Source organism: Triturus cristatus, chromosome 2_2 (genome assembly GCF_964204655.1).
Source record: "Triturus cristatus chromosome 2_2, aTriCri1.1, whole genome shotgun sequence".
Lineage (NCBI taxonomy): Eukaryota > Metazoa > Chordata > Amphibia > Caudata > Salamandridae > Triturus > Triturus cristatus.
Genome location: NC_140582.1, coordinates 757440451 through 757464963, shown reverse-complemented (window position 1 = coordinate 757464963; position 24513 = coordinate 757440451). Strand labels below are relative to the sequence as shown.

The 24513-nt window shown below is 42.4% G+C and overlaps 1 protein-coding gene across 8 annotated transcripts in view; it reads left to right on the top strand.

Annotated features, from left to right (window-relative positions):
• ZDHHC2 (zDHHC palmitoyltransferase 2) overlaps window positions 1-24513 on the top strand; it is a 555886-nt gene that overhangs the window by 409002 nt on the left and 122371 nt on the right. For 7 of the 8 annotated variants that reach the window (XR_014978173.1, XM_085642023.1, XM_085642022.1 and 4 more), the window contains 2 exons: window positions 3535-3661; window positions 7143-7235. Coding sequence is in view for 7 of the 8 variants with exons in the window: in XM_085642023.1 (XP_085498149.1) it covers window positions 3535-3661; window positions 7143-7235 (220 nt within the window). In the remaining variant the exon portion in view is untranslated. Of the gene's footprint in view, window positions 1-3534; window positions 3662-7142; window positions 7236-24366; window positions 24407-24513 lie in introns of all 8 variants that reach the window. The other variant, XM_085642024.1, reaches the window with a different exon arrangement.

Here is a 24513-nt window from a genome sequence, read left to right as displayed (position 1 = left end):
TATCTTGTGCAGCGTCTGTGAGCATGGCACACAGGTATGTGTGCCATGTGGCCCTCTTCAGTTTTGTCTGCACCAAGACACGCAGGCTGCAGAGGCAGTGTGCCTGTGCTTGGTGAGGGGTCCGTAGTGTGTCACAATTTGTGCTGCAGCCCTTAGGGACCCTCTTTAATGACATGGCCCTTGGTTCCAGGGGTACCTTTTATGAGGGACATATATGTGAGCTTAAGGGGTGCCAATTGTGGAAACAAATGTACAGTTTAGGGAAGGAGATCTGGCACAGGGGACCTGGTTGGCAGGGACCCTGTGCATTACCAGTCGAAATGACATCATTTCCAGGCAAATGTGAGGGCTAAACATGTCCAAAAGAGGCACTTTCCTACAGCCACCCCCTCAATTAGCACTTTAAACATGTCTCAGGCCTGCCATTGTAGCCTGTGTGTGCGCAGTTTTAAACTGCAATTTCAACCTGGCAAAGAAAACTGTTTGACAGGTCCAAACTTTCTTTTAATATATATAATTCAACCCTAGGGTAGGCCCTGGACAGCCCCAAGGGCAGAGTGCAATGTATTTAAAAGGTACTTTTCAGTTTTACTTGTCCGGGCAGTGAACAACTCCTAAATTTGTTTTTCACTACTGCAAGGCCTACTACTCCTGTAGTATAATATTGAAGTTACCTTAGTACATTTCTAAGTGTAATTGGGAACAGCTGACCAGTTCATGTTTGGTGTCTCTGGAATTGTAATGAAAACCCTAATTTACGGTGAAGTCGGATTTTAAATTACAATTCTGAAAATGCCACTTTTAGAATGTTGGAATTTACTTGCCTTAGTCATTTGGTGCCCACAGCATGTCTCTGGGTCACATAACTCTTTGTAGTAAACAGTTGGACTTTGTGAATTCCTCTTAGACAGCCAGACACAATAAGATCCTTAGGTGTGACTTGAGAAGTCATTTGTGGCAGGATGGGAGGGAGGAGATGGACCCAGTCCCACTTAGACTTGAATAGGCTGTGTCCTGTCTCCATACAAAGGGCTGCATATCCCCTGTAGTTAGTCTGGAGCCAAGAACAGGAAGGCAAGGCACCTGTTCACTTCAAAGTCATTCCTCTAGAAGCTTCTCCTCACTTCAAAGGCACAACTGGGTATACATATTTGGCCTCAGACACCACCTCTTAGGTACACTTCTGCAACTGTGGATACTCTGCCAGGAAGTAGGACTGCTATGCTGCTGAAAGGACTGCCACTTGCTTGGCCTGCTGTGCTGACTTACTGCCTTCTACCCTCTTGTCTGGGTGCGAAGGACTGGACCTGCATTTTTCTTGAACACAGAGCCCAGAGCAGCTGCAAGGGCATCTAATCTGAAGCCTCAGCGACACAGAAGGGTTCTAACAACCTTGCTTCTGCCCCTAGGCTCTGCTATTTATGAGTCTCACCTCCCAAGGAATGCCATCCCATTCATGGACCCTTGAAAGAGGGTTTAAAGTGCTTTGCCACCCTCTGTAAATCCAGCAGAAACAACGCATCTCCTCTCCTGCACGGCGCAACACAGAGCAGAACCGATGCATCGCAGCTGCTGTGTGGATTGAGCCTGTCACAAAGACCAGCATCGCCGCCGCAGTCTGCCACCTTCTTCAGAACTGCTGCTGTGTGACGCACCCTTGGTGCAGAGCCTTGCACCTTTCACCGACAGCAACCTCGAAGACAACACCAGAGTCTGCATTGCAGCTTCGCAGGTCTTTGGAACCGGCACATCTCCCCAAATGCGTGACGCATCCTTGACGCTGGACTTTGCATCACAAGTCCTTGGTGATGGGATCTTCGACGATGATGCAGGACCATGTACTACAGCCATGCCTTATAGCCAAACCCACACATCGCTTCAGCTGCACAAAGCTGATCCTCGCAATGCTCCGCAAACCAGGATTATCCTCGCAATGCTCCGCAAACCAGGATTTAAAGTACTCTGTTCAGCAGGTGTAACAATATCACTGTTGCCGGCCCGTGCTCCATTGCGGTCAGCCTGAACTTGTGCCTTTGTCCCAGTCCAGGTCTACCAAAAATCCGCAGTTGATGCTTTTTGCTTTTTTGCACAATTTTCACACAATAAATGTAAAATTGCATAACTCCAGTTCTACTGATCGGATTTTTGTAATTTTGGTCTTGTTTTATTTATTAAAAAGATCTCTATTGCTCACTTTTGGTGCAGGATCTTTTTGTGTGTTTTGTTTTACTTTATTATTGTTTAAAGTGTCCACAAATACTTTACAATTGCCTCTATATGGCAAGCTATCAGAGGGTTGAGTGTCCCTTAATTCAGGGTTGGCTTTTGCCCTACCCTGACAAGGATTGTGGTTGATGCTTGACCAGGGTTTACACCTTAGTCAAACAACAGCCCTATTTCTTACAGTGCATGATAAAGGTGTTGGGTTTGCATGCTCATCCAATCCTTGGCCTCTCTGCACAGTGCACAGACCAATCCTCAGGTATGCCAAAATTGTGATTATAAGCAAAGGAGGTACAGATCTGTCAACATATTGAGAGGGAAAAAGTTAAAGTAAATGCAGTTCTTAGAGGTTAGTGGGTTCATAGTGTGTGGGGATGGTAAAGGGAAAGAGATGCAAGGAAGCATGTGCAGGAGAGAGTGAAAGGCGTGTGCTGAAAAGGAGAGCGATGAGGTGTTATAAGCAAACTGAGTGTTTCAGAAAGAAAGAAATGAGGAGAAAAAGAGTGCAGGTATCTAACACAGACTGCAGAAGAGAGTAGTGTGAAGAGGAGAACAGGAGTGATTGAAACGCTTTGAAGTCCACAGCTCTTTCCACAGACCATTGTAATGTTCAATTCATAGTTTGCTTAAATTTGTTTATGACTTTGCATATATATATACATATATTTATACATATGCGCACAATTTTCATGATCGCGCGTTTTATTTGTAGCCCCTTCTGTGCCCCCTCTAAAACTTACATCTAGAGCCGCAACTGGTGGCCATATTTTATGATAGCTTTAGATTGCATTTTAACCTTATTCCTTACCTTTGCCTCTAATAATGGACGCTAGAGAGCAGGTAGGCGTTCCTCACTGAGCATTGGCATGCATGCAACTGCTTTATCTGTAGCATAAATTATTCTTTCTTAAGCTTTTTCGGCGCTGAGATGATGTGGAACCCATAAGAGCACCGCATAAGAAAGAAAAAAATGTGTAATTGTGTGGGAGTTTAAAATAGTGCTTCACTTATTCAAAGACCATTTCCTACTTAAGAATTCCCTGCTCTCAAAAATGGAGACGCCATCTTCCGCATTTCCCACAGAGTGTAACAGCTGTGTAATGTGCAAAACATCCGGGTTCTTGCAGGCTATGCTTTGCACAGTTGGAGAACCACTTTCTCTCTGCAGTAGCAGGCAAGAAAAGTAGGCTGCATGGTGACACTGCCGATTGAAATCTGTATTTAAGCTCTAAATGTACCTTAGGAAAGTAGCTTGAAAGCTGCTGGACTAAAAATAGGAGACAACTGTCATTTATGTTTTTTTGCTCTTAGAGGCTTTCAGGACACCCATATTTCGGCATGGTGTTGACAAGAACGGCTTCAGCTTGGGCTTCAGAAAAAATCTTCGACAAGTGTTCGGCGATGAGAAGAAATACTGGCTGCTGCCGGTTTTCACGAGGTAAATATCAAGAGTTTTGTAATTAGAAACTGAAAGTAGATTGTCTTCTATGATTTTCGGAGATTGAAGACTTCGTAGACGAGTGCCCACATCCCAGTTGCTATTTTCCTGCCCCGGAGTTACCATTATCGGGTGTTCTAGTGATTTGGAAGGTTGGAAAAACCAGGAATTCCGAGTTTTTTTAATGAATAACATGATATGCAAGGTGTCTCTCCGCGTTGTTTCCTGCATATATTCCCCCTAGTGCCTCATAAAGATATATCAGCTGCTGGAACCACAACTCATAATTCTAGTGGGCCCAGTAACTCATTTTGCCAATGTCAATGGAATTACCAGCCCACTCATAAATAAGGAATTTATAGGGAATCGCATAGATGTTTTGACATTTTGTTGCTTACTCCTAGTGTAGACCAGCAGACGGTCAATCTGCAAGTGCCCACATTTGCTTCACTTTTTTCTCAACAGGAAAATTATTTAAATTCAGTGCTTAATTTGAGCAGGTGGTTTACGGGGCTAAGCACCGGCACTTAATCATCAACACCGGCGCTTTTCATGGAGCACCAGTTAAGGACACATTCATATGCGGGTAATGAAGTGATTTGACCAGAATCACAGGAAGTTGAGTCCATGCGGAGACTCAAACCTGGTTGCCCAGCTCCGAAGTCGGCAGCTCTGGCCATTATGTCACATTCTCTCCCTACCTTTATGGTTAGTAGTTGGTTCTGTTTGTGCAGCGCAAACAGGAGAAATAAGCTGGTGCGAGCTGCCTCCTGGCGAGAGCCCTGGCACTTATATGTTTTTTACAAATTAACCACCATCTAGACTCTGGAGAAACCCCACCCCCTGAAACTTGGGGTTGTTCCCTTCCTATCCTAGAAAAGCACATGCCTTTACCAGCTTTAGTGTTTCATGCTTTTCCAAGGCAACAATCAACATGCTATCAGTTTGTGAATGCACAGGAAATGGAAAGAGTATGTGTGCGGAAGAAGCTGACTTGAGTTTCTTATCTTGATTTGCACCCCCTGCACCAGAAGTTCTGCAGGCAAGGACAGGGACATCTTAAGGATCTTGGGGGCCCTGGGCCAAACGAATTTTGGGGGCCCCTGTTCAGAACAACTTTTAATTTAAGATCCAATTTCAGATTTTTCATGATCTCTTTAGCCAGGTCACTGACAGCGCAGAAGCACACTCGTCCAAGTTTTCGAATGTGTTTACATCTAATATTTAGGGATAGTGACTTGTGTTTTCAATATTTAACACACCAGCAGCTCACTAATATAACTGCTAATAATCTCTGTGACGCCCTCCCAATTCGAATATGTGAGGTCCTGTTTTCAGCTAAAATAACATTTTTATGGATGTTGCACAAAAGGTAAACACAGCATTTCTCTTCAAAATGCCCCTTTTACACTCTCTCACATCACCCACATTAAAAATAAGTTAAAGTAAAACAGTATTTGAAAGAATTTGTTTAAAAATTACCCATGGTCACCAGGGTAATGCTCTCTGCAGAACATAGCTGGCTCCATAAGGGGCCCCCCTGAAAGTCTGGGGCCTGGGGCCAGAGCCCACTTTGCCCATGCCTTAAAACGTCTCTGGGCAAGGACCAACTAATTTAATATTTCAACCGTAGAATGTCCTAGAATGTATTGGGGAAAGTGCACCTTTCCCCAAAATGGTTCAACTAGTGTAGAACAAGGTTAAAAATTTAGCATCTCAGTCCTGTAACTGATGCTCTTGCTATAATGGCGGTTCTTAATTTGAGCTGGTGTTTTCAGGGGGGTCCCACCAGAAACTATTTTCTCACATGCGACTCTTACCCAGAGCAAGAGAGAGAAATAGCACAAAATGGGAAAGGAGGAGAAAGATAAGGATGGAATTACAGTGACAAAGAAAAGAAGCAGGGAGGAAAAGGTCTTTAAAGAGTGATATGAAGCGGCAGAGAGTGTCTGATGGTGGATACAAGAGGCGTGACCTGTAATCAAGACTACACATCCTTGGTTCAGCACCCCCCTCATTCAATAGCGCTGATCATGAGCTTCCAAGTAAAACTTTGTGCCTGGCAATTTTACAAATTAAGCACTGTAAAGGGCACCACTGAAGACGCAGATCTAGAAATACAATTGAGCTCATTGTACATGGCCAACCCCTACTGACACATTGAACCACTTGCGCCCCAGACTGAGAGCCTGGCACTGAGATACCAGATGGTAAGAATCCTCAGTTTCATCAATATTCGCCATATCAAAATCTAGTGATTACAATTTTTTTCCCCAAGGGGGAAATGAGCACAGGGCCCAGGGATATGAGATTCTTTTGAGTGTAGTTCTTCCTGATTCCATATAGAAACTGAAGACATATTTCAACTGCTTTGAGGAGGGCAAAATGTGAGAAGGTGGACTTGTGGGTGTTGATGGTGTCTTGGGGGAGGGGGTCAAGGCAGAATTGTGCCTGTCCAAGGGAGCTTTATTTGCTTAGCCCATGCTGCTATAGGGGTCGGTTGTCAGGTGAGCTGTGATACTGGGGACAACCCCTGCCCTGCAGCTTCTTACAGGGTCTGGTGTCTCCAGGCCTGGAATTATCTGGTATGCAGTTTGCAGACCCTGTAGGTCCAGGCCAAGAAAGACTTTGAACAGTGGTTAATTTGTGAAAAATAAGTGTTGGGGCTCTTGTCAGGAGGCAGCTTGCACTAGCCCATTGCTCCTCCTATTAGAGCCACCTATAACAGAACTAACTACTAACCATGATCACTACAAGTGGGGAGAGGATGTTGCCTAACGACCAGAGCCGCAGATTTTGGAGATGGGGAGCCAGGTTTGAGTCTCAGCGTAGGCTCAACATCCTGTGATTCTTGGCAATTCACGTACTCTTCCTGTGCCTACAAAAAATGAATGAATGCTTAACTGGTGCTCATGAAAAGCGCTCCAATGCATCAACCTTTAAGTCCAGTTTGCAATATAAGTGCCAATGTTGACTATTAAATGCTGGGGCCAATCCACGGAAACCACTGGCTCAAATTAAGCACTGACTTTGAATGACCGCTGGTTTAATTCCACTCAGTTATCACTCCTGGTTAAATGTTGCCACTGGCAATTCGGGTCTTAGTAATAAAGACAACACACCGTGCTAGTAGATTGCTCCTAGCAAGCCCTTTTCTGTCTCTCTTTCATTTAGGAGTGTAAATAGTTTGTGAACCGGCCCGTTTGCTTTTGAGTGAAAGGTTGTTTTCCAGTGAAAAAGGGATGTGCAAGCAGGTTCCTCAGACAATGGATGTTTACCTGGTAGAGCAAACCGTTAAAGAGTCATTCTTTGGTGGTCTAAGGACTGATTACCAATAAGTAATCCCATCACAAATCAAAGAGCTGGAGGGCCCAAAGGGCTAGAACATTTTAGAGGAGGAATGAAAATTAGTTTATTCGAGTGGTGTAAGGTCAAAGTGCCCAGTGTGTTCTAATTATATTTTTTCTCATTTTGTTTTCAGTCTAGGGGACGGGTGCTCCTTTCCAACTTGTCTTGTAAACCAAGACCCTGAACAGCCATCCACGCCGGGGGGAAATAACCCAGCAGCCAAAATGTAATTACTCTGTCTTTTCCCATTAATGCACAGAGCTCTGAGGGAGATGAAAGCATAATCTTGTGGTTCTGTGCAAATGCATGAGGTCTGTGTTTACTTGACTCGTCGGTTTTGCATCTGGTTGTCGTAATTTGCTTTTAAATGATAGTAGGAACACTCATTTATGGCTGATTAATGTAGTTATTTGTTTAAACTGTTTCTTTATCCCCTGACTTTTTTCTTTGCCCGAATCACAAGCGTTGAGTCAAATAGGACTTAGATAATCATACATCTATCGCCATAAACAATGCACGAGGTAACACACGAGGTACCGCAAGACTGATAATGCTCTTATCTATTACAAACTAGAACGCAGTTTGAAAACAAGTTGTAGTGGGCTATCACACACTGCTTTTGTACAGCTTTTAGTAGTACTGGGATAGTACTACTCACATACTACTAAATGCAAGTCACAAACCTAAGTATGGAAACCTACTTGTGGACACCTTCGCTTATCTTTTTTTATGTGGAAATCTTTCACACATTGTTATGTGTTTTAGTCGTAAATGTAGGAGGGATACGGGGATTGTCTGAAAAATGTGAGGGGTTTTTGGGAGCAATATGGGGGCTTAGGATGGGACATGGAAAAGTAAAACACTCTTTTACAAAATAGTAAAACCTTTGCTATTCATAAACAGCACTACTAAATTATCTACAGACAAAAAGGGCTCAAAAGAAGTAGTAAATGTACTCCAGACGTAAGACCAGCACCACACATGGCTAGTGACAGGTAACGTAAAAGACTTACTGAGGTAGGTACCACTCTCAATCCAAGTGTGAGTAGAGACTTTATTAGAAGCATCCACGTACCAGCCAGTACAATTCCAACTCAAACAGAATCCTGATAAGTCAGGAATGCCCACAAGAGAACCAATACAAACACATATAAACGTACATCAAGTGCTAAGCTTTGTGGAAAGAAAACTTGGTTATGGGGCACAGAATTAAGAATACATACCACATAAAAATCTAAGTGATTAAAGTACTAACTACCACATACCTCTCTTCCTTATCCAAAATACAAAATAAGATCAAGAGAGTAAAATAGAGAAAGAACCCAAAAAAAAAACTTAACTTAAATTTATACATAACAAAATCACTGTATTTTAAAGTTAACTTATTGTTCCTCCTACTTTTTCCCAAGATTTCAGGCACAACTTCACTGGAGTCTTTTCCTACTGAAACCTTCCTTGCAATACAATCACTTCAAAAATCAGGATCATCAGTGATATTGATGTGAGTTTGCAAAGGAGAAAAGGTTTTCGCTAATCGAGACATACTCCACAAAGACCCATTGTCCATTAAAGCAGAAGTGTTTCCTAATTTGACAATTTTTCTAACATCAGAAAACTTAGAACAACCTTTCTGTACATACACAGGTAGTTTGATCTCAACTTCATCATTAACAGGCCACCTATTTTTATTTTTAGAACCTCCTGCTCCTGGCTTTTAATCCTTTAGTTTTCACATTATGTGTGACAACATCATCAATTTGTTTGAGATTACAAGTGTTTATTTTGGGAAACAACCACCCAGGATTACATTTTAGTCTAGGAGTCCTCCCATTGAGCAACACAAACTGAAAACATTTAGTGGTACTATGGGTGTACAATGATAAGACCACAAGTCAGCAATAAGTTGTTTTTCACATCAATTCTGGACCTAAGAGACAACTGGATACCTTCCACCGGAGTCAGGCTAAATCTCTCCACCAAACCGTTCATGTTCGGTGCATATAATGTGGTGGTAAGATGGCGAATATCAACACCCTTAAAATAGTCTTCCATGGCAACAGAAGTAAACTTGGTACCATTGTCTGTTACAATAATTTCAGGAAAACCTTCTTTCCTAAACACCCCCTGCAGAAAGTCAATACCAGTGACAGTATCCGCATGAAAGATTCATTTTAACTCCATCCATTTTGAAAAATAATCAATGAGAACCGAAATACAAGTCTTTCTAGAGCCAATTCCTTCATAAAGTCCTAATAAATCCATGGCCAATTTAGTCCAAGATTTATCAGGCAAAGTGGTTTGAATATGTACATCATGTTGAGTCTTCAAATTCTTATCAGACTTAATACATAAAGGACAATTTTCATCAAACCTGACAAAATTGTTGTCCGTGTATGGCCACCCCAAAAAATCCCTGACCTTCTTAATGGTACTAAATGGACCGATATGACCTAAATGAGCAATTGAAATCAATTTGTTTCTGATCCCGCAAGGTGGAACAAAACAACCCTCCTTTTACAATCACTTCTTTCTCAAGAAAAAGGTCATCTTGGACCTTCCAGAAAACTTGCAATTCCTTAGATAAATGTTTCACCAGAGGCCAACCTTCTAAAATATAACCTTTAAGTGTTTCAAAAATGTCATCTTGAGGCATCGCTAACAACCATTCTTCCTTAGATATAACTTCTCCCACAGAAAGTACCACATCATCCAAAGATGCTACAACACATTCTTCGTGAGTCAACAAATTAGGACCTGCCACAACATCTCCTGAGAAATGGGACAAGCAATCAGCACTAATATTCTGTGTCCCAGGAATGTACCTCACAGATAAATGATATTCATAGAGCTTTGATAAAATTCTAATCAATCTAGATGAAGCCTTTCCCATGCCATGTTTTGAAAGTAACAAAATCAAGGGCTTATGATCAGTTTTAAGATGACAGTTATTCCCCCACAAATACATTTTGAAATGTTCCACATGTCATGTGCACCCCAAAGCCTCACACTCAATAGTGGAATACCTAGACTCCGCTGTAGTCAGAGGTCAGGCTGCAAATGCAAAAGTGCGTTCAACACCATCTTTGATTTGACTAAGGACAGCTCCAAGTCAAGTCGCACTAGCATCCACCGTGACTACATTGGAAGCATCATGGGAAAAGACAAACAATGGTTTAGAATTGATAATCGCTTCTTTTAAACGCAGAGGTATGTACATCCAATCACTCAAATGTGATGCCCTTTTTAAGTAATGACCTTAATAGAAAAACAATGTAAGCTAAATTTTGTACAAACCTTGAGTAATATTCAAATAAGCCCAAAAAGGATTTGAGTTGATACTTACATTTGGGACTCTACATATCACGGATGGCATTTAACAACTCTTTCTTAGGAAAAATTCCCGAATTGGAAATTGTGTGGCCTATATACTATACTTCATGAGTGAAAAATTTGCAATTATCGAGAAGAACAGTCATACCTTTCTCCTCCAAAATGGTTAGCACTCTATTAAAGTAGAGTGCTGATCATCAGTTTTGGAATACACCAGAATATCGTCTTGGAATGCGGCCACCCCATCGATATTTCCAAACAGACAAAACATACATTTTTTAAATACTAATGCAGCGGACGCTAAACAATAAGGCATCTTGACATATCTGAATGCCCCATCAGGTGTAATAAAAGTAACTAAATATCTTGATTGAGGATACAACGCAACCTGATGATAGGCTGATTTGAGGTCATAGATGAAAAAACATTTCCCCCATCCAATTTCGCTAATGTAATGTAATTAAGCTTCTAAAGCATGCAGCTACCCCCAACGGAGATGTCCCGGCACTGGCGGAGTCGGGAGAGGGTGAGTTAGAGTTGCCGAGCCACAAGAAGCTAAGGGAGGCTGAAGAGCCAAGTCTTCAAAGCCTTTCGGAAGGTGAGTTGTGATTTGGCCTTTTTGATGTGTTCCGGCATGGAGTTCCATAAAGTCGTGGTTTTGACGGAGAAGGAACGGCCTCCTATTCTGGATTTTGAGAAGCGTGGGGTGACAAGGCGTTCCAGAAGGTTAGATGTTAGGGTTCTAGACTGACGGTATTTTCAGACTCTTTTCCTTAGATATTGAGGGCCGATATCATTGAGTGCCCTATAGGCTAGCGTCAGTGCCTTGAATTCAGTTCTCCTCCTGACAGGCAGCCAATGAAGGCTACATAGATGGGGGGAGATGTGATGCCTCAGTGGGACATTTCTGATAAGCCTGGCTGCCGCGTTCTGCACAATCTGCAGTTTCCTAAACAGGTAAGCTGGCAGACCCAAGTACAGACTGTTCGCGTAGTCAAGTTGTGACATGATCACCGCATGTACTATTGTTTTCCTGCAGTCCATGGGTAGGAAGTGAAGGAATCTCCGTAGGGCCTTCATTTTCCAAAAGCAGGACGAGGAGACGTGGCTTATCTGGGTCTTGCATGATAGGGTGGTATCCGGTTTAAAACCCAGATTCCTTGCCGATGGAACTGGGAGGGGGGAGGGGATTGAGCTCTGCGGGCCACCAGAGGTCGGGTGAAGGGAGGGAGGGTTGATTAAAAAACAGTACCTCTGTTTTATTCGTATTTAGCTTTAGGCAGTTAGCTGTCATCCAAGTTGAGATGTCCATGAGACACTGCCTAAAGTTTGAGAATGCGGTCTCGGAGCAGTCTTGAAACGAGAACACAAGCTGTGTGTCATCAGCGTATGAAATGACCTCGACACCGTGTTGCTTTACTAAAGGGGCGAGGGGGGCAAGGTAGATATTAAAAAGGGTCGGACTGAGAGCCGACCCCTGAGTCACTCCACATATCAGGGGGCGGGAAGTGGAGGTGTATGGGTGCAAGTGAATTCTCTGTGATCTGCCTTCTAAAAAGGAGCTGAACCAGGCTAAAGTGGTCCCAGTCAGTCCCAGCTGTCTAAGTCTGTCCAGAAGGATCTTGTGGGACACTGTGTCGAATGCCGCCGACAAGTCCAACAGTACCAACACTGCATAGTTCCCCTTATCCATTGTCTCCCGGATCGTTTCTGTAACTTCAAGTAGTGCTGTCTCAGTGCTGTAACCCGCTCTAAATCCTGATTGAGAGTCATGTAGTAATTGATTGGATTCAAGAAACTTGGATAGTTGTTTCTGCACTTCTTTTTCGAGAATCTTAGCTGGGCCTGACAGAAGGGAAATGGGTCTAAAGGTTTCCAGTATGGCAGGGTCTGCATTCTCCTTCTTGAGGATCGGTTGGACAACAGCGGTTTTCAAGATAGCTGGTTAGATGCCAGTTTCCAGTGAGGTGTTCCAAAGCAGGTTTAGGGCCAGGTTAAGCAGCGGTGCTAATATTTTGAAAAACCTGGCTGGGCAAGGGTCCATCGGTGACCCGGATTTCGTTTTTTCCAGCTGCTTAAGGGACGTTACTGGGTCAAAAGGGCTAAATTCTGACCAGATGATGGTCAGAGGAGGGGACGATGTGGGGGGGGCAGAGGTGGGGGGGGCAGCGGTGGGTTATATAGTTCAGTCTCGGGAAAGGTGGCATAGTTGTCCTGGATCTTTTCCTGGAAGAAGACCGAGAGGTCTTCACATAGGGCCTCGAAGGGGATTATATTGCTTTTCATTATCTCTGGTTTAATAAACCCTTGGACGATTTTAAAGACTTCCTTAGTGGAATAGTCGGCTGTTCTAATTTGATTTGCAATGTGGTCCCTAATAGTATTGCGTTTTAGTTTGTGAAATTATTTTTGCCTCAGGATTATAGGTATGGCGGCAGACCCGCTCAAGTTTCTTACAGTGGCTTTTTTCTGAGTGGAGTTCCGGCGTAAACCAAGGGGCAGAGGGTTTGTTTCTTGCCAGTTTAACTGCTTTCATGGGGGCTATGTGGTCAAGGGCCGACGTTACCCAGCGGTTGAAGATTATGGCGTCGCTGTTCGGATCGCCGGTAGATAATAATGGGTTGTTAGTAAGTACCGGGCCAAGCTTTTCGGGGCTGACTTTCCCCTAGTTTCTTTTAACTGCGTGTTCGGGTTTCCTAACATTGTGGTATGTGGAGGCAGTTAGATAGAAAGGAATAAGACTGTGGTCTGACCATAAGAGGGGAGTTGGATCCTCAATCCTGAGGGAGGGGATGTTAGTAAAGATGAGATCCAAAGTATGGCCAGCCACGTGTGTGGGTTTGTGGACCAGTTGTTTAAGGTTCAGTCCTGACAGTGTCTCTGCTAGTTCAGTGGCTATGGGACATAGATCATTGTCCATGTGCATATTGAGTCACCCAGTCCTATAAAGTTGGTATATTTAAGTGAGAGATCAGCGATACCGTCGCATATTTCCCATAGCTCTGCGGGCTTAGATGCTGGTGGCCTGTAAGTCAGCATTCCCGCAATGGTGAGAGTAGGGGAGATTGTGATGTTAAAAGGGAGTGCGTCCAGCAAGTTAGTATGTTCAACTTTTTTGTGTGAGATGTTCCAGTCGTTTCTTATGATCACTGCCAGACCGCCCCCCACTCTATTACCCACCCTGTTTTCCGTAATAATTTTGTAGCCTGTGGGGATGGCCAGCCTGATATCAGGGCTAGATCTCTCTTTTAACCAGGTTTCAGTAAGAAAAACGAGATCCCAGGACTTTGTTTCTAGCAGTAACCAAAGGTTATCTGCATGCTTTGGGAGAGATCTGCAATTAATTAGACAGGCTTTGATTTTGTGAGTAGAACTGTTACTGGGGGGAGATACCTCTGATGGGGTGGCGTCTTCATAGGCCTTACACATTTTCCCCAGGGTATCTTTGTTAAACTGGAAGGCGCAGGACGTACAGTTTAATCCTAGCTCGAGTGCCTGGTGTTCCTGTTTGAGAGCGAAGGGATCAAGACAGGTTGGGCAGGGGCACGTTGTTGCATTAAGTTCAAGGATCTGTTCCCTGGACAGGATTACTCTTCTGTCTAGATGGAAACGGCCAGCGTGACTGGCGCTGGTCACGGGCCGGTCGCGGACGGGCTCAGATGGGTTTGCCTAAGGCGCGCATTTGGCGCGCCACCGGCGCGCCCGCTGCGCGTCCGTGACAGCATTGGGTTTTAAGGTGGGGAGCGGTAAAACACACGCCTCTCAATGCGTCACTGGCGAGGGCGGATCGTATTGGTTTTGTTTGGTTCCGGTCACCGCCCTCCACTCAATCGGCAAATGCCGTGGTGGACCGGGGTCGGGACCGGAAATGCGGCAGCAAGATGGAAGGTAAATACTTTTTTCTTTTTTTTTTAAAAGTGCTCTGACACAAGTTAAAAAACAATGCTTAAAATCAATGTTTCACACAAAGTTTAAGATCAATGTTAAAAGCTGTTTTAAAAAACTGGTGCATATAAGATATCAGCAAGTCACCAGACCTGAGAACACTGGGCAGACTCACGACCCTCGTTCTTCTGATCCGCTGCGCGTCCATGACAGCATTGGGTTTTACGGTGGGGAGCGGTAAAACACACACCTCCTCCACGCCTCTCAATGCGTCACTGGCGAGGGCGGCTCGTAATGATTTTGTTTGGTTCCGGTCACCGCCTTCCACTCAATCGGCAAATGCCGTGGTGGACCGGGGTCGGCACCGGAAATGCGGCAGCAAGATGGAAGGTAAATACTTTTTTCTTTTTTTTAAAAAAGAGCTCTGACACAAGTTAAAAAACAATGCTTAAAATCAATGTTTCACACAAAATTTAAGATCAATGTTAAAAGCAGTTTTAAAAAACTGGTGCATTTAAGATATCAGCAGGTCACCAGACCTGAGAACACTCTGGCAGACTCACGGCCCTCGTTCTTCCGATCGAATAATTTATAATTCATGTATTCTAGGCAAAGGATGGCAATCAACTAGAATTTGCTTGTTAATAGACCTTAAATCCGAACAGACCCTAAGTTCCCCAGTTTTTCTTTTACCAAGGAACAGCATCTTTTTTAAATTGAATATGGTGCGAAAACCATTCACTTCACCAAGTTCCTTGCGGAAGTGATTCTTATGTTTCCCTACATTACAGTCTAGTCCGTTATCTTTATCTAGAACACTTTGTACAAAATCAGTATCTTCAGCAAAGCAAACTGTAGCATTAGGATGAAGAGTGATGTTGAACCTCTCTTGATGTCTACAACCTAATACCTGCAACCCATCTACAGCAACATACACTTTCCCAAAAATAGATTTATGTCTGAACTTGATCTCAGAAATGAAATCGCCTTTTATGGAGATTTCTTTTCCTCCAAACCCAAATACTTTGATATCAGAAGGCCCCAGACCCTTATCTTGACAATTCTCACTAAAAAACACATCAGAAATAATGGTGTATGGAGAACCGGAATCTGCCATAACTTGTAATAATCTACCATCAATTATAACCTCACACATAGGGGGAATATAAGGTTCCCCATCCACATCACCGAGTGAAACACCAGAAATCAAATGACATTGCTTAGGTTCACAGATAGCAGGTACTGATTCAACTATTGAGAAGTAGTCATGCAGTCATCATTCTTCTGATCAGGTCTTTTCTGAAACCAAACCTTCTCTGATGCACAACACAGCATTTTGTACTGCTCCTCATTACCATACTTCTGAATGGTTGAAACTCTTTTACCCTTGCTTAAACAGACACTGCCAAAATGACCCATTTCACCACACTTAAAACATTCTTTATCCCTCACTGGACATTGCTTATACCGAGCAGAATGTGATTAGAACCACAACGGTTGCAAACTAATTCAAACATAAAATTATCGAAAGGAGTTACGGGTTTTGAGAATTTAGTTTGGGAAAGACCCAATTTGCCATTATCTTTGACTGACAACACTGCTGCTCCAACAACAGTGCTGTCAACATTAATAGTTTTAAAAGAGCTAATAGAATGCTCCACAGTTTTAGCAATGTCAATTGTTTCTTGTAGAGTAGGATTACATTGGCGCAAAAACTGTTCTTGGATCTTTTTGTTGGAACATTGAATGATCAACTGATCTCTGATGTAAGTATGTACTTCAACACCAAATGCACAGTCGGCAGCAAGAACCCTAAAGGGAGAAACATAAGCAGGCACAGTTTCATCAATCAATTGGTGGCGGGTATAAAAATTAAATCTTTCCAAAACAATATGTGGTTCTTCCTTTAATCTTTTCTTCAATCTATTCAAAGCCTCTGAAAAGCAATTGTAGTCACCCGCTTCAACTCCATGGGAGGGTGCCAAAGCAGGTAAATGTTAACAAATGTTGTCTGCATCATTACCCATCAGGTTTAAAAGCAAAGCAGTTTTCCTTTCCGGAGGAAAAGTTGCACCATTAATTGCCAAAAGACAATTATTAACACAACAAAGCCATTTGTCCCAATTCATGCTAGGTTGGAAGGGACCCGTGAACAATGCAGGTGGATTGTTACCACAATTGGTATTGACCATGGCGAGTAGAGTAAATGACACAGAGTAAAATAATAGAAGAAAAATGAAAGAATTTGATGGAAAACAAGTTAAAGAAATGCAACAAAATCAAACCTTCATGACCGGCAACCTGGTGCTGGAGTTGAGTAAATGACTCTACAGACATATGAGAAGAAGCTTTGCACATAGAGTAATCTTCAGTGAAATATTGCCCAAAATATGGCTGCCAGAGCGTGCTGACCTATCACGCATGCACGCTGACGTGGTTGCTAAGTGGCCAACACACACGCAGACGCGAGGGATGAATGCAGCACAAGAGCACACAGAACAAAAAGCACATTCACAGCCTCCATGCGTTGGTCCAACGAATCCTCTCGTGCAGGCAGTGCTGGGCTCGAGCACAGCTCAGACATCAGCTAGAAATCAGCCCAAAATCCACTGAGCCTCTGCCACGCCACCGGTGCCTGCGCTGTCGGCAATCCTGAGGATGGGAATCAGAAGAAACGATCCTGACATGGTGGCAAACACAGCAATGAAGCTTGCTTGACGCAATCCCAACACAGAATCCGCAGACAGAAAATGGAGCACAGCCGATGAGGGAAGTGGATGCTCCCACAGGATTCTTCACCACTCATCATCAAAATTAGGTGAGTACCATTCTCAATCCAAGTGTGAGTAAAGACTTTATTAGGAGCATCCACGTACCAGCCGACCCGAAGTCTGGAATGCCCACAATCTTCCAGAAGAGAGCCAATGAAAACAAATATAAACATACTTCAAGTGCTAAGCGCTGTGGAAAGAAAACTTGGTTATGGAACACAGAATTAAGAATACATAGCACATAAAAATCTAAGTGCTTAATTAAAGTACTAACTACCACACTTACATAGAAAATGATGAAGGCAAGTTTTTGAAATAACATCCAGCAAAAACCGATGTTAAATAAACAAAATTATTTTATCTTCCAAAATATATAAATTGTGTTTGATTTAAAAAACATATTAAATTAATAAATAATGATTATATTATTAAAACATGAAGTTATTGTAATATTAACATTTCAATACACTTTAAAACTTAACTTATTAGTATTTAAAACTAATTCTATATATATAATTTTTAACTTTCACAGCTATTAAATAAAAACAAATATTGACAGGAGTTTTGTATTTTTTAAGGACATTATTTAATTAAATCAATTTAAAGAACTTATTTAATATACACATAAGTTAATGTACTGTAACATTTTATTTCATTATTCAAGATGTAAAATAAATATATCAAATTACTTCACATTAGTATTTTATTGTATATATATATTCACAGCAATTCTCTGTTCACATAGAACAAGAACACTGAGACACCCCTGTATGCTCAATCCTTCAATTCAATGACTTTTGAAGCATTCCGGCATTACGCAATGAAAACAGACTTCACCCCACACGTAAGTGAGATACCGAGTAGTTGGGTCGGCCATCTTGTAACAGAGCACTATGCCATGATTTTATACATGGAAACATATAACCAGATACCATCCTAGTATGAGTACTTTAAATATACAAATCTCAATGAAATGCAAAGTCAAATTGCACAATGCAAATAAACACAATATTATTAGTTCTTTGTGACGCAATGCTCATAAAATAAACTATTTGCTGTTACCTGTAAGCACAACTATTCAATATTAGTTGTTCAATGTTAACGATTAGCATGCACGATTATTAGACAATAGATAATTATTCCCATAAGGGCAAATCCTGCAAAAAAAATGTCAAATTAGCAAAACATGCAATGCCAATGTTCCTGCCATAACAATTATTGTACGGATCATCCAATATTTCCCAAGTGGTACTTGCATGCAGCTCAACACTGAAGACTCATGCAGTGGCAAATTTCCTTTGTAAATTATTGCCAAAGTTTATACAATCCAACTGATTCGGCCCAAGTGGGCATTGCATGCAACACTGATAACATATGCGAGACACAATTCCTAAAAATAAATTTATGTCCAATGTTATTACATGATTAGGCTCAGCATATACATGGGTACGTCACAATTAGAAAAACGCTCAATTCTGGAGTATTGGAAGACAGGAGTTCCCCAGCTATTCTCTGTCTCATAAAGTGAATTTATCTACATGGAAAAATAGCAAATATAAAATTCAATAAAACCAATTTAAAATATCAGAAACTGCAAAATCCAATCAATCCCTCTCCTCATCCTGCTAACCCAGATGGACTGCTAGATCTTCACTAGATTTCAGGCCCTGCGGGGCCAAGGTTTTAAAATCTATAATGTAGCTATATTCCAGTTTACGCAATTTAAATTCATAATTACCACGCCTCACATCAATTTCTACTGCATCAATCACAGTTATGCGTAAAAATGTCTCATTTTGGAAATGGGCATCAAAGAAATGTTGGGCCACTGGATAGTGCTTATCATTATGCCTAATTGCCTAAATATGTTCAAGGACTCGTTTCTTAGCCTTATGTATGTTACTCCCAATATACATCCTATTGCAAGGACATAATAGGCCATACACACAATATGTGGTATTGCAAGTCAAAGTTTTCTTGATCACAAACTCTCTAGTTGAATTGGGTATTGGAAATCTAGAACAGTCAGAGCTATTACTGCATGCTTTGCAATTCTTATATCAAAATAATCCAACTCTACCCTGCTCTTTGGACAGCTTGTCATGGCTCGTGATCATATTGTGGCTAAGCTCATCCCTCAGTGATCTGCTCTATCTAAAAGTAATTTAAGGATTGGGGTAAACATACACATTCAAGATCTCATCAGCCATCAACACATGCCAATGTTTCTTCAGAATCATGTGCAAGTTCTGTGCCTGATGAGAAAAGGTAGTGATAAACCTTACATTGGCTGAGTCACCCACATTCTTTTTCTTGTGAAGCAACTCATTCCTGGAGACAGCCAAAAGTTTTTATCGCTTGGGATAATTATTGCATCTGATAATGGTCAGCTTGTATTAAGAACAAAATGTGAGGACATCACCCCATAATCGATTCATAGAAGAAAACTATTCCCATCAGGCCGCCATTAATAGCTTACTGTCTTGGTGAAACTCACGACTTTTGTCAAGGTTTTGTTTTTGTAATGCTTATGAGCTGGGCTCCTTTGCAACGCAATGACCTGTACAGTAGTTCTCCTGTAACTCCAGCACTGGGTAAATGGATGAAGAATTCATAAGCAGTACAGTACTCTGCCATGTTGTCCAATAAATCTTGCAAAAAGAACAATTGATGGACAGAATGCAGAACAATGTCATACATTCACCTCAGTACAGAGATCTGGGCCTAAATCCATCGTTTTTTTGCTCCCCATGCCATTCCAGTTGGAACCCAGCCATATGCAAATCAATCTTTGTCCTGCACCCAATGGGAACAGTCCAGTTTGAACTGCCAGGCAAGGTCCTCCCTGGACTAGAAACAAGCATCCTAGGACTGGTTTCGGGGTTTAACCCCTCATCAGCCAAGATAGCGTGACTCCAGTGGCATGGAGTGCACGGGACCCACGTCTGGGCATACCCATCCTACTCGAGGTGACAAATGCAAAAAGAACAATTGATGGACAGAATGCAGAACAATGTCATACATTCACCCTAGTACAGAGATCGGGACCTAAATCCATCATTTTTTGCTCCCCATGCCATTCCAGTTTGAACCCAGCCATATGTCGATCAATCTTTGTCCTGCGCCCAATGGGAACAGTCCAGTTTGAACTGCCAGGCCAGGTCCTCCCTGGACTGGAAACAAGCATCCTAGGACCGGTTTTGGGGTTTCACCCTTCACCAGCCAGGATAGCTTGACTCCAGTGACAAGGAGAGCACGGCACCCACGTCTGGGCATAGCCATCCCACTGGGGGTGACAAATGCAAAAAGAACAATTGATGGACAGAATGGAGAACAATGTCATACATTCACCCCCGTACAGAGATCTGGGCCTAAATCCATTGTTTTTTTGCTCCCCATGCCATTCCAGTTTGAACCCAGCCATATGCAAATCAATCTTTGTCCTGCGCCCAATGGGATCAGTCCAGTTTGAACTGCCAGGCAAGGTCCTCCCTGAACTGGAAACAAGCATCCTAGGACCGGTTTCGGGGTTTCACCCCTCATCAGCCAGGATTGCTTGACTCCAGTGGCAAGGAGAGCACAGGACCCATGTCTGGGCATACCCATCCCACTCGGGGCGACAAATGCAAAAAGAACAATTGATGGACAGAATGCAGAACAATGTCATACATTCACCCCCGTACAGAGATCTGGACCTAAATCCATTGTTTTTTTGCTCCCCATGCCATTCCAGTTTGAACCCAGCCATATGCAAATCAATCTTTGTCCTGCGCCTAATGGGAACAGTCCAGTTTGAACTGCCAGGCCAGGTCCTCCCTGGACTGGAAACAAGCATCCTAGGGCCGGTATCAGCCACTGGAATCAAGCTATCCTGGCTGAAGAGGGGTGAAACCCCGTAACCGGTCCTAGGATGCTTGTTTCCGATCCATGGAGGACCTGGCTTGGCAGCTCGGGCTGGACTGTTCCCATGACGCACAGGGTCAAGACTGATTTGCATATGGCCAGGTCTAAACTGGGGTGGCATGGTGAGCAAAAGAATGATGGATTTAACCCAGATCTCTCGACTGGGGGCGAATGTTTTTATTTGTTCTGCATTCCGTCTATCAATTTTGTGTCTTTTGCTTTCTCGTCCAATAAATCTTGGCAAAACAGCATGAAGCGTATTTTAAGGATTCAGAATCTCCACCATATAAATGGAAATAGAAAGGAATATTATCTAAGAGTTGTGTGACCTTTTTAAGCCACATCATGCATGTTGTTTGTTTTCCACAGAGTTCTGTTAGCCATCTTTAAAAAGGTTTAGAGTCGATTAAACAATAATTAAAGAGCTGTCCTTGGGTCTCTTTACGAAGCTTGAACCTGAAATTATTGCTATACCAGAAACCACACTGGCTCCCTGTGGTGTTTAAAGCTGATTAAAGAACAACCTTTATGTCCCATAGTAAATTATTGGAAATGTACTTGGTACAATTTATCTGCTAAAGGGCTGAACGGTACTGTCTTCTGTCCTCAGAGTATATAAGTATGCCCAAATATATTGCATCCCTTTCTGGATCGTTGGGCTTTTGTGTGTGTGTGTGTGTAATAGTTTTCCTCCATATTCTCAAACTGCATCAAAGTGTTGAGTGGTTCAGTTTTGGATGCACCAGTAATTTTTATATGTTGATGGTAGGTTTTGAAAGAGGAGTTGGTCTGTTTATCTGTAAGGTTTTTTCCATATCATTCTAAACCCACTTTAAGGGGAAAATATGTCTGTACTGATCAATTAGAAAATTCCCAACACAATAGGATTGATTGAGACGGTGATTGAATCTGTATCTAAATGCCACCAATTGCTTTTTGTCAGGCTACTGCTTGTGTTACACTGAGTACTTAATTTGTGCAGAGTGGTTTTAAGGCATGGGCAAAGTGGGTGATTGCCCAGGGCCCCCACCTTCCAAGGGCCCTGTGGGAAAGTAATCTTTATCTCTCTCAGGCTCACTTCTGTTTGTTTCGATATCTGTACCTTCGTCTCTCTGCCTATCTCTACATCTGTTTCTCTTTGCCCATCATCATCTTAAGGGTTATTGCGATCCTTGAAAGGACATATTTCAACTGTTTTGTGTGAAAACTGTTTCCTAAACTTTGTTTGGCTTCATGTAGGCTACAGTTAGCTCAAATGTGGGTGGTAAAATTCAAAGTTGTCATGAACACAGGATCCCAAATATTTCTTGCCCCAAAAATCCTAACGATAACCCTGAATTAGTGCCATTAGTTGCTGGTGGACATCACCAGCACTTATCTTTCTAGAACAGGACTCTTTCGTGTTGATGCTTGCGATTATTCATCAACCACAGCTTTCATTTTGCAAGGCCAGCATGTTTAATTTCCCTAGTACTGCCGGTGCATTCAGGTCAAATCTTACTGCATCTTTATCAATGTTAGTGTTCGGCTCTGTGTTTATCACGTTTTACATTGCTGGAAAGAAAACATTTTTACTTGTGGAACTCATAAATTGGGGTTCATGTTTTGGCAGCAGAAAGGGGGTGGAGTCATATGGAGGTTAGTCATGAAAAACAGTGTCTGACTGTCAATATATATATCACGTTCACAAAAAAAACAAAGGTTACAGGGCCGTTATAGTTAGGTTCAGGTTTATACTCATAAAACCATAGAACTTCAGCAGTTAAAGTTATAGATACCTCAAGTAACTATAACTTGTGCCCTAAGCAACTATAACTAGCTTCTGCGCCATGCACAATTTTCTCATCAATAATTTCACTGCAAATGTTGCATTGATATCAATGATGTCATTGAAGATATCATGAGTATTGTAATATGTGGGGTGATTAGCAGTGCAAGGCGATAGCACGAGTCACAAGTTATAGTTACTTGAGATAACTATAACCATAACTGCTGGTTTTCAATGCTTTTTGTGCGTGTAAAATCTGAACCTAATTATAACGTCCCTGTAACCTTTGGTTTTTTAGTGAATTTATAAGATTTTTTAAATTCTATTTCTATTTCCAAAAGATAGTGTCCCTGTCACCTTTGTTTTTTCAGTGGACACTATAACTCTAATGTCTCTGTAACCTTTGGTATTTCAGTGAATATCTACTTTTTAATGCTATTTCCTAACAATAAACATCCTTGTAACCTGTGTGAGTGGGTGTGTCATGTGAGGTGGGTGTGTCAGTGCAAGTATGACTGGCTGTGTGGGTCTGTGAGTGCCTGTATGGATGTGTGAGTGTTTGTGTGAGTGTCTGAGTGGGTGTGTGAAAATATGCGTGACTGGCTATGTGTACCTGGGAGTGGGTCTCTGAGTGGGTGCAAGTGGCTGTACAGGTGTGTGAGCGGGTGTGTGAGTGGTTACATGGGTGTGAGTGTCTGTGCTGGTCTGTGAGTGGGTTTATGAGAGATTTTATGGGTCTCTGAGTGGGTGTGTGAGTGGCTGTATGGGTGTGTGAGTGGTTGTGTGGGTGTACAAGTGGTTGTATGAGCATGTAAGTGGGTGTGTGAGTGGTTGTGTGGGATCTGTGAGTGGCTGTGTGGGTCTGTGAGTGGGTGTGGGTGTAGGAGTGGTTTTATGGGTGTGGGAGTTGGTATGTGAGTGGCTGTATGGATGCCTCAGTAGGTGTGCGAGTGGTTGTGTGGGTGTGTAAGTGGGTATGTGTATTTCTTTAATTGAGGTCAGGTTCCACAGATCTAATGCAGATTCACACAGGGGGCTGCCCTGAGTCCCAAAGTGGTTCCCTGATCCTCATGCATGCAAAACAAATATCTCTATCCTGACACTGATATCCTATTTACTCTTTATTCCCCACCCCCCGCCCCTAGGAACCATGTCCCAATTGACAAAATGGTACCCGCAACTTTTCTCCCAGGCTATGGCCAGCCGCTCACAGCATTGCTTTTGTTGCGTAGATCCTCTGTGGGAGATCCACAGTGGATCCACATCTTTAGCTATATATAAATCTTTGTTCTTTAGTAACTCTAAAACTACTGAATAGACCTACACCAAATTACAAAAAGCACTCTTTCTAGATCTAGCGTTCTGTCAAATGTAGTGCAATTCTGTTCAGTGGTTCAGGCTGTAGTCATGTCTGAAATCCCTATGAGAAATTGCATGGCGAAAAGGCATTTTGGGAACCCCCCATTTTTCTTGACCCTGCTTGACAAATCACCCCAACACTTTCCAGGCAGCAGCTCAAGTGAGTGATTGATTTGCGAGAATTTGAGTGTTAATGTAATTAATCTTTCCCTAGGTTTGCTGATTTTAGAAATTTAGGATTCCCCTACAGTTACATTTTTATTTTTAAGCTTCACAGTGTTCTTGATTCAAATGAAAGTGATCCTGACTTACTTTATCACTTTCATATTATACCTCTTTAGCTTTTGTGGATTTCATTGAAAATTCAAGTCCAATATTTAGGTAAGGCACTTAAGTCATCCTGTAATATGATTTCTATTACTTTCCTCCTACATTCCTCTTTCTAATATTAATTCTCTGATGTCTGACATTTCTAGAGAAGGATTGAC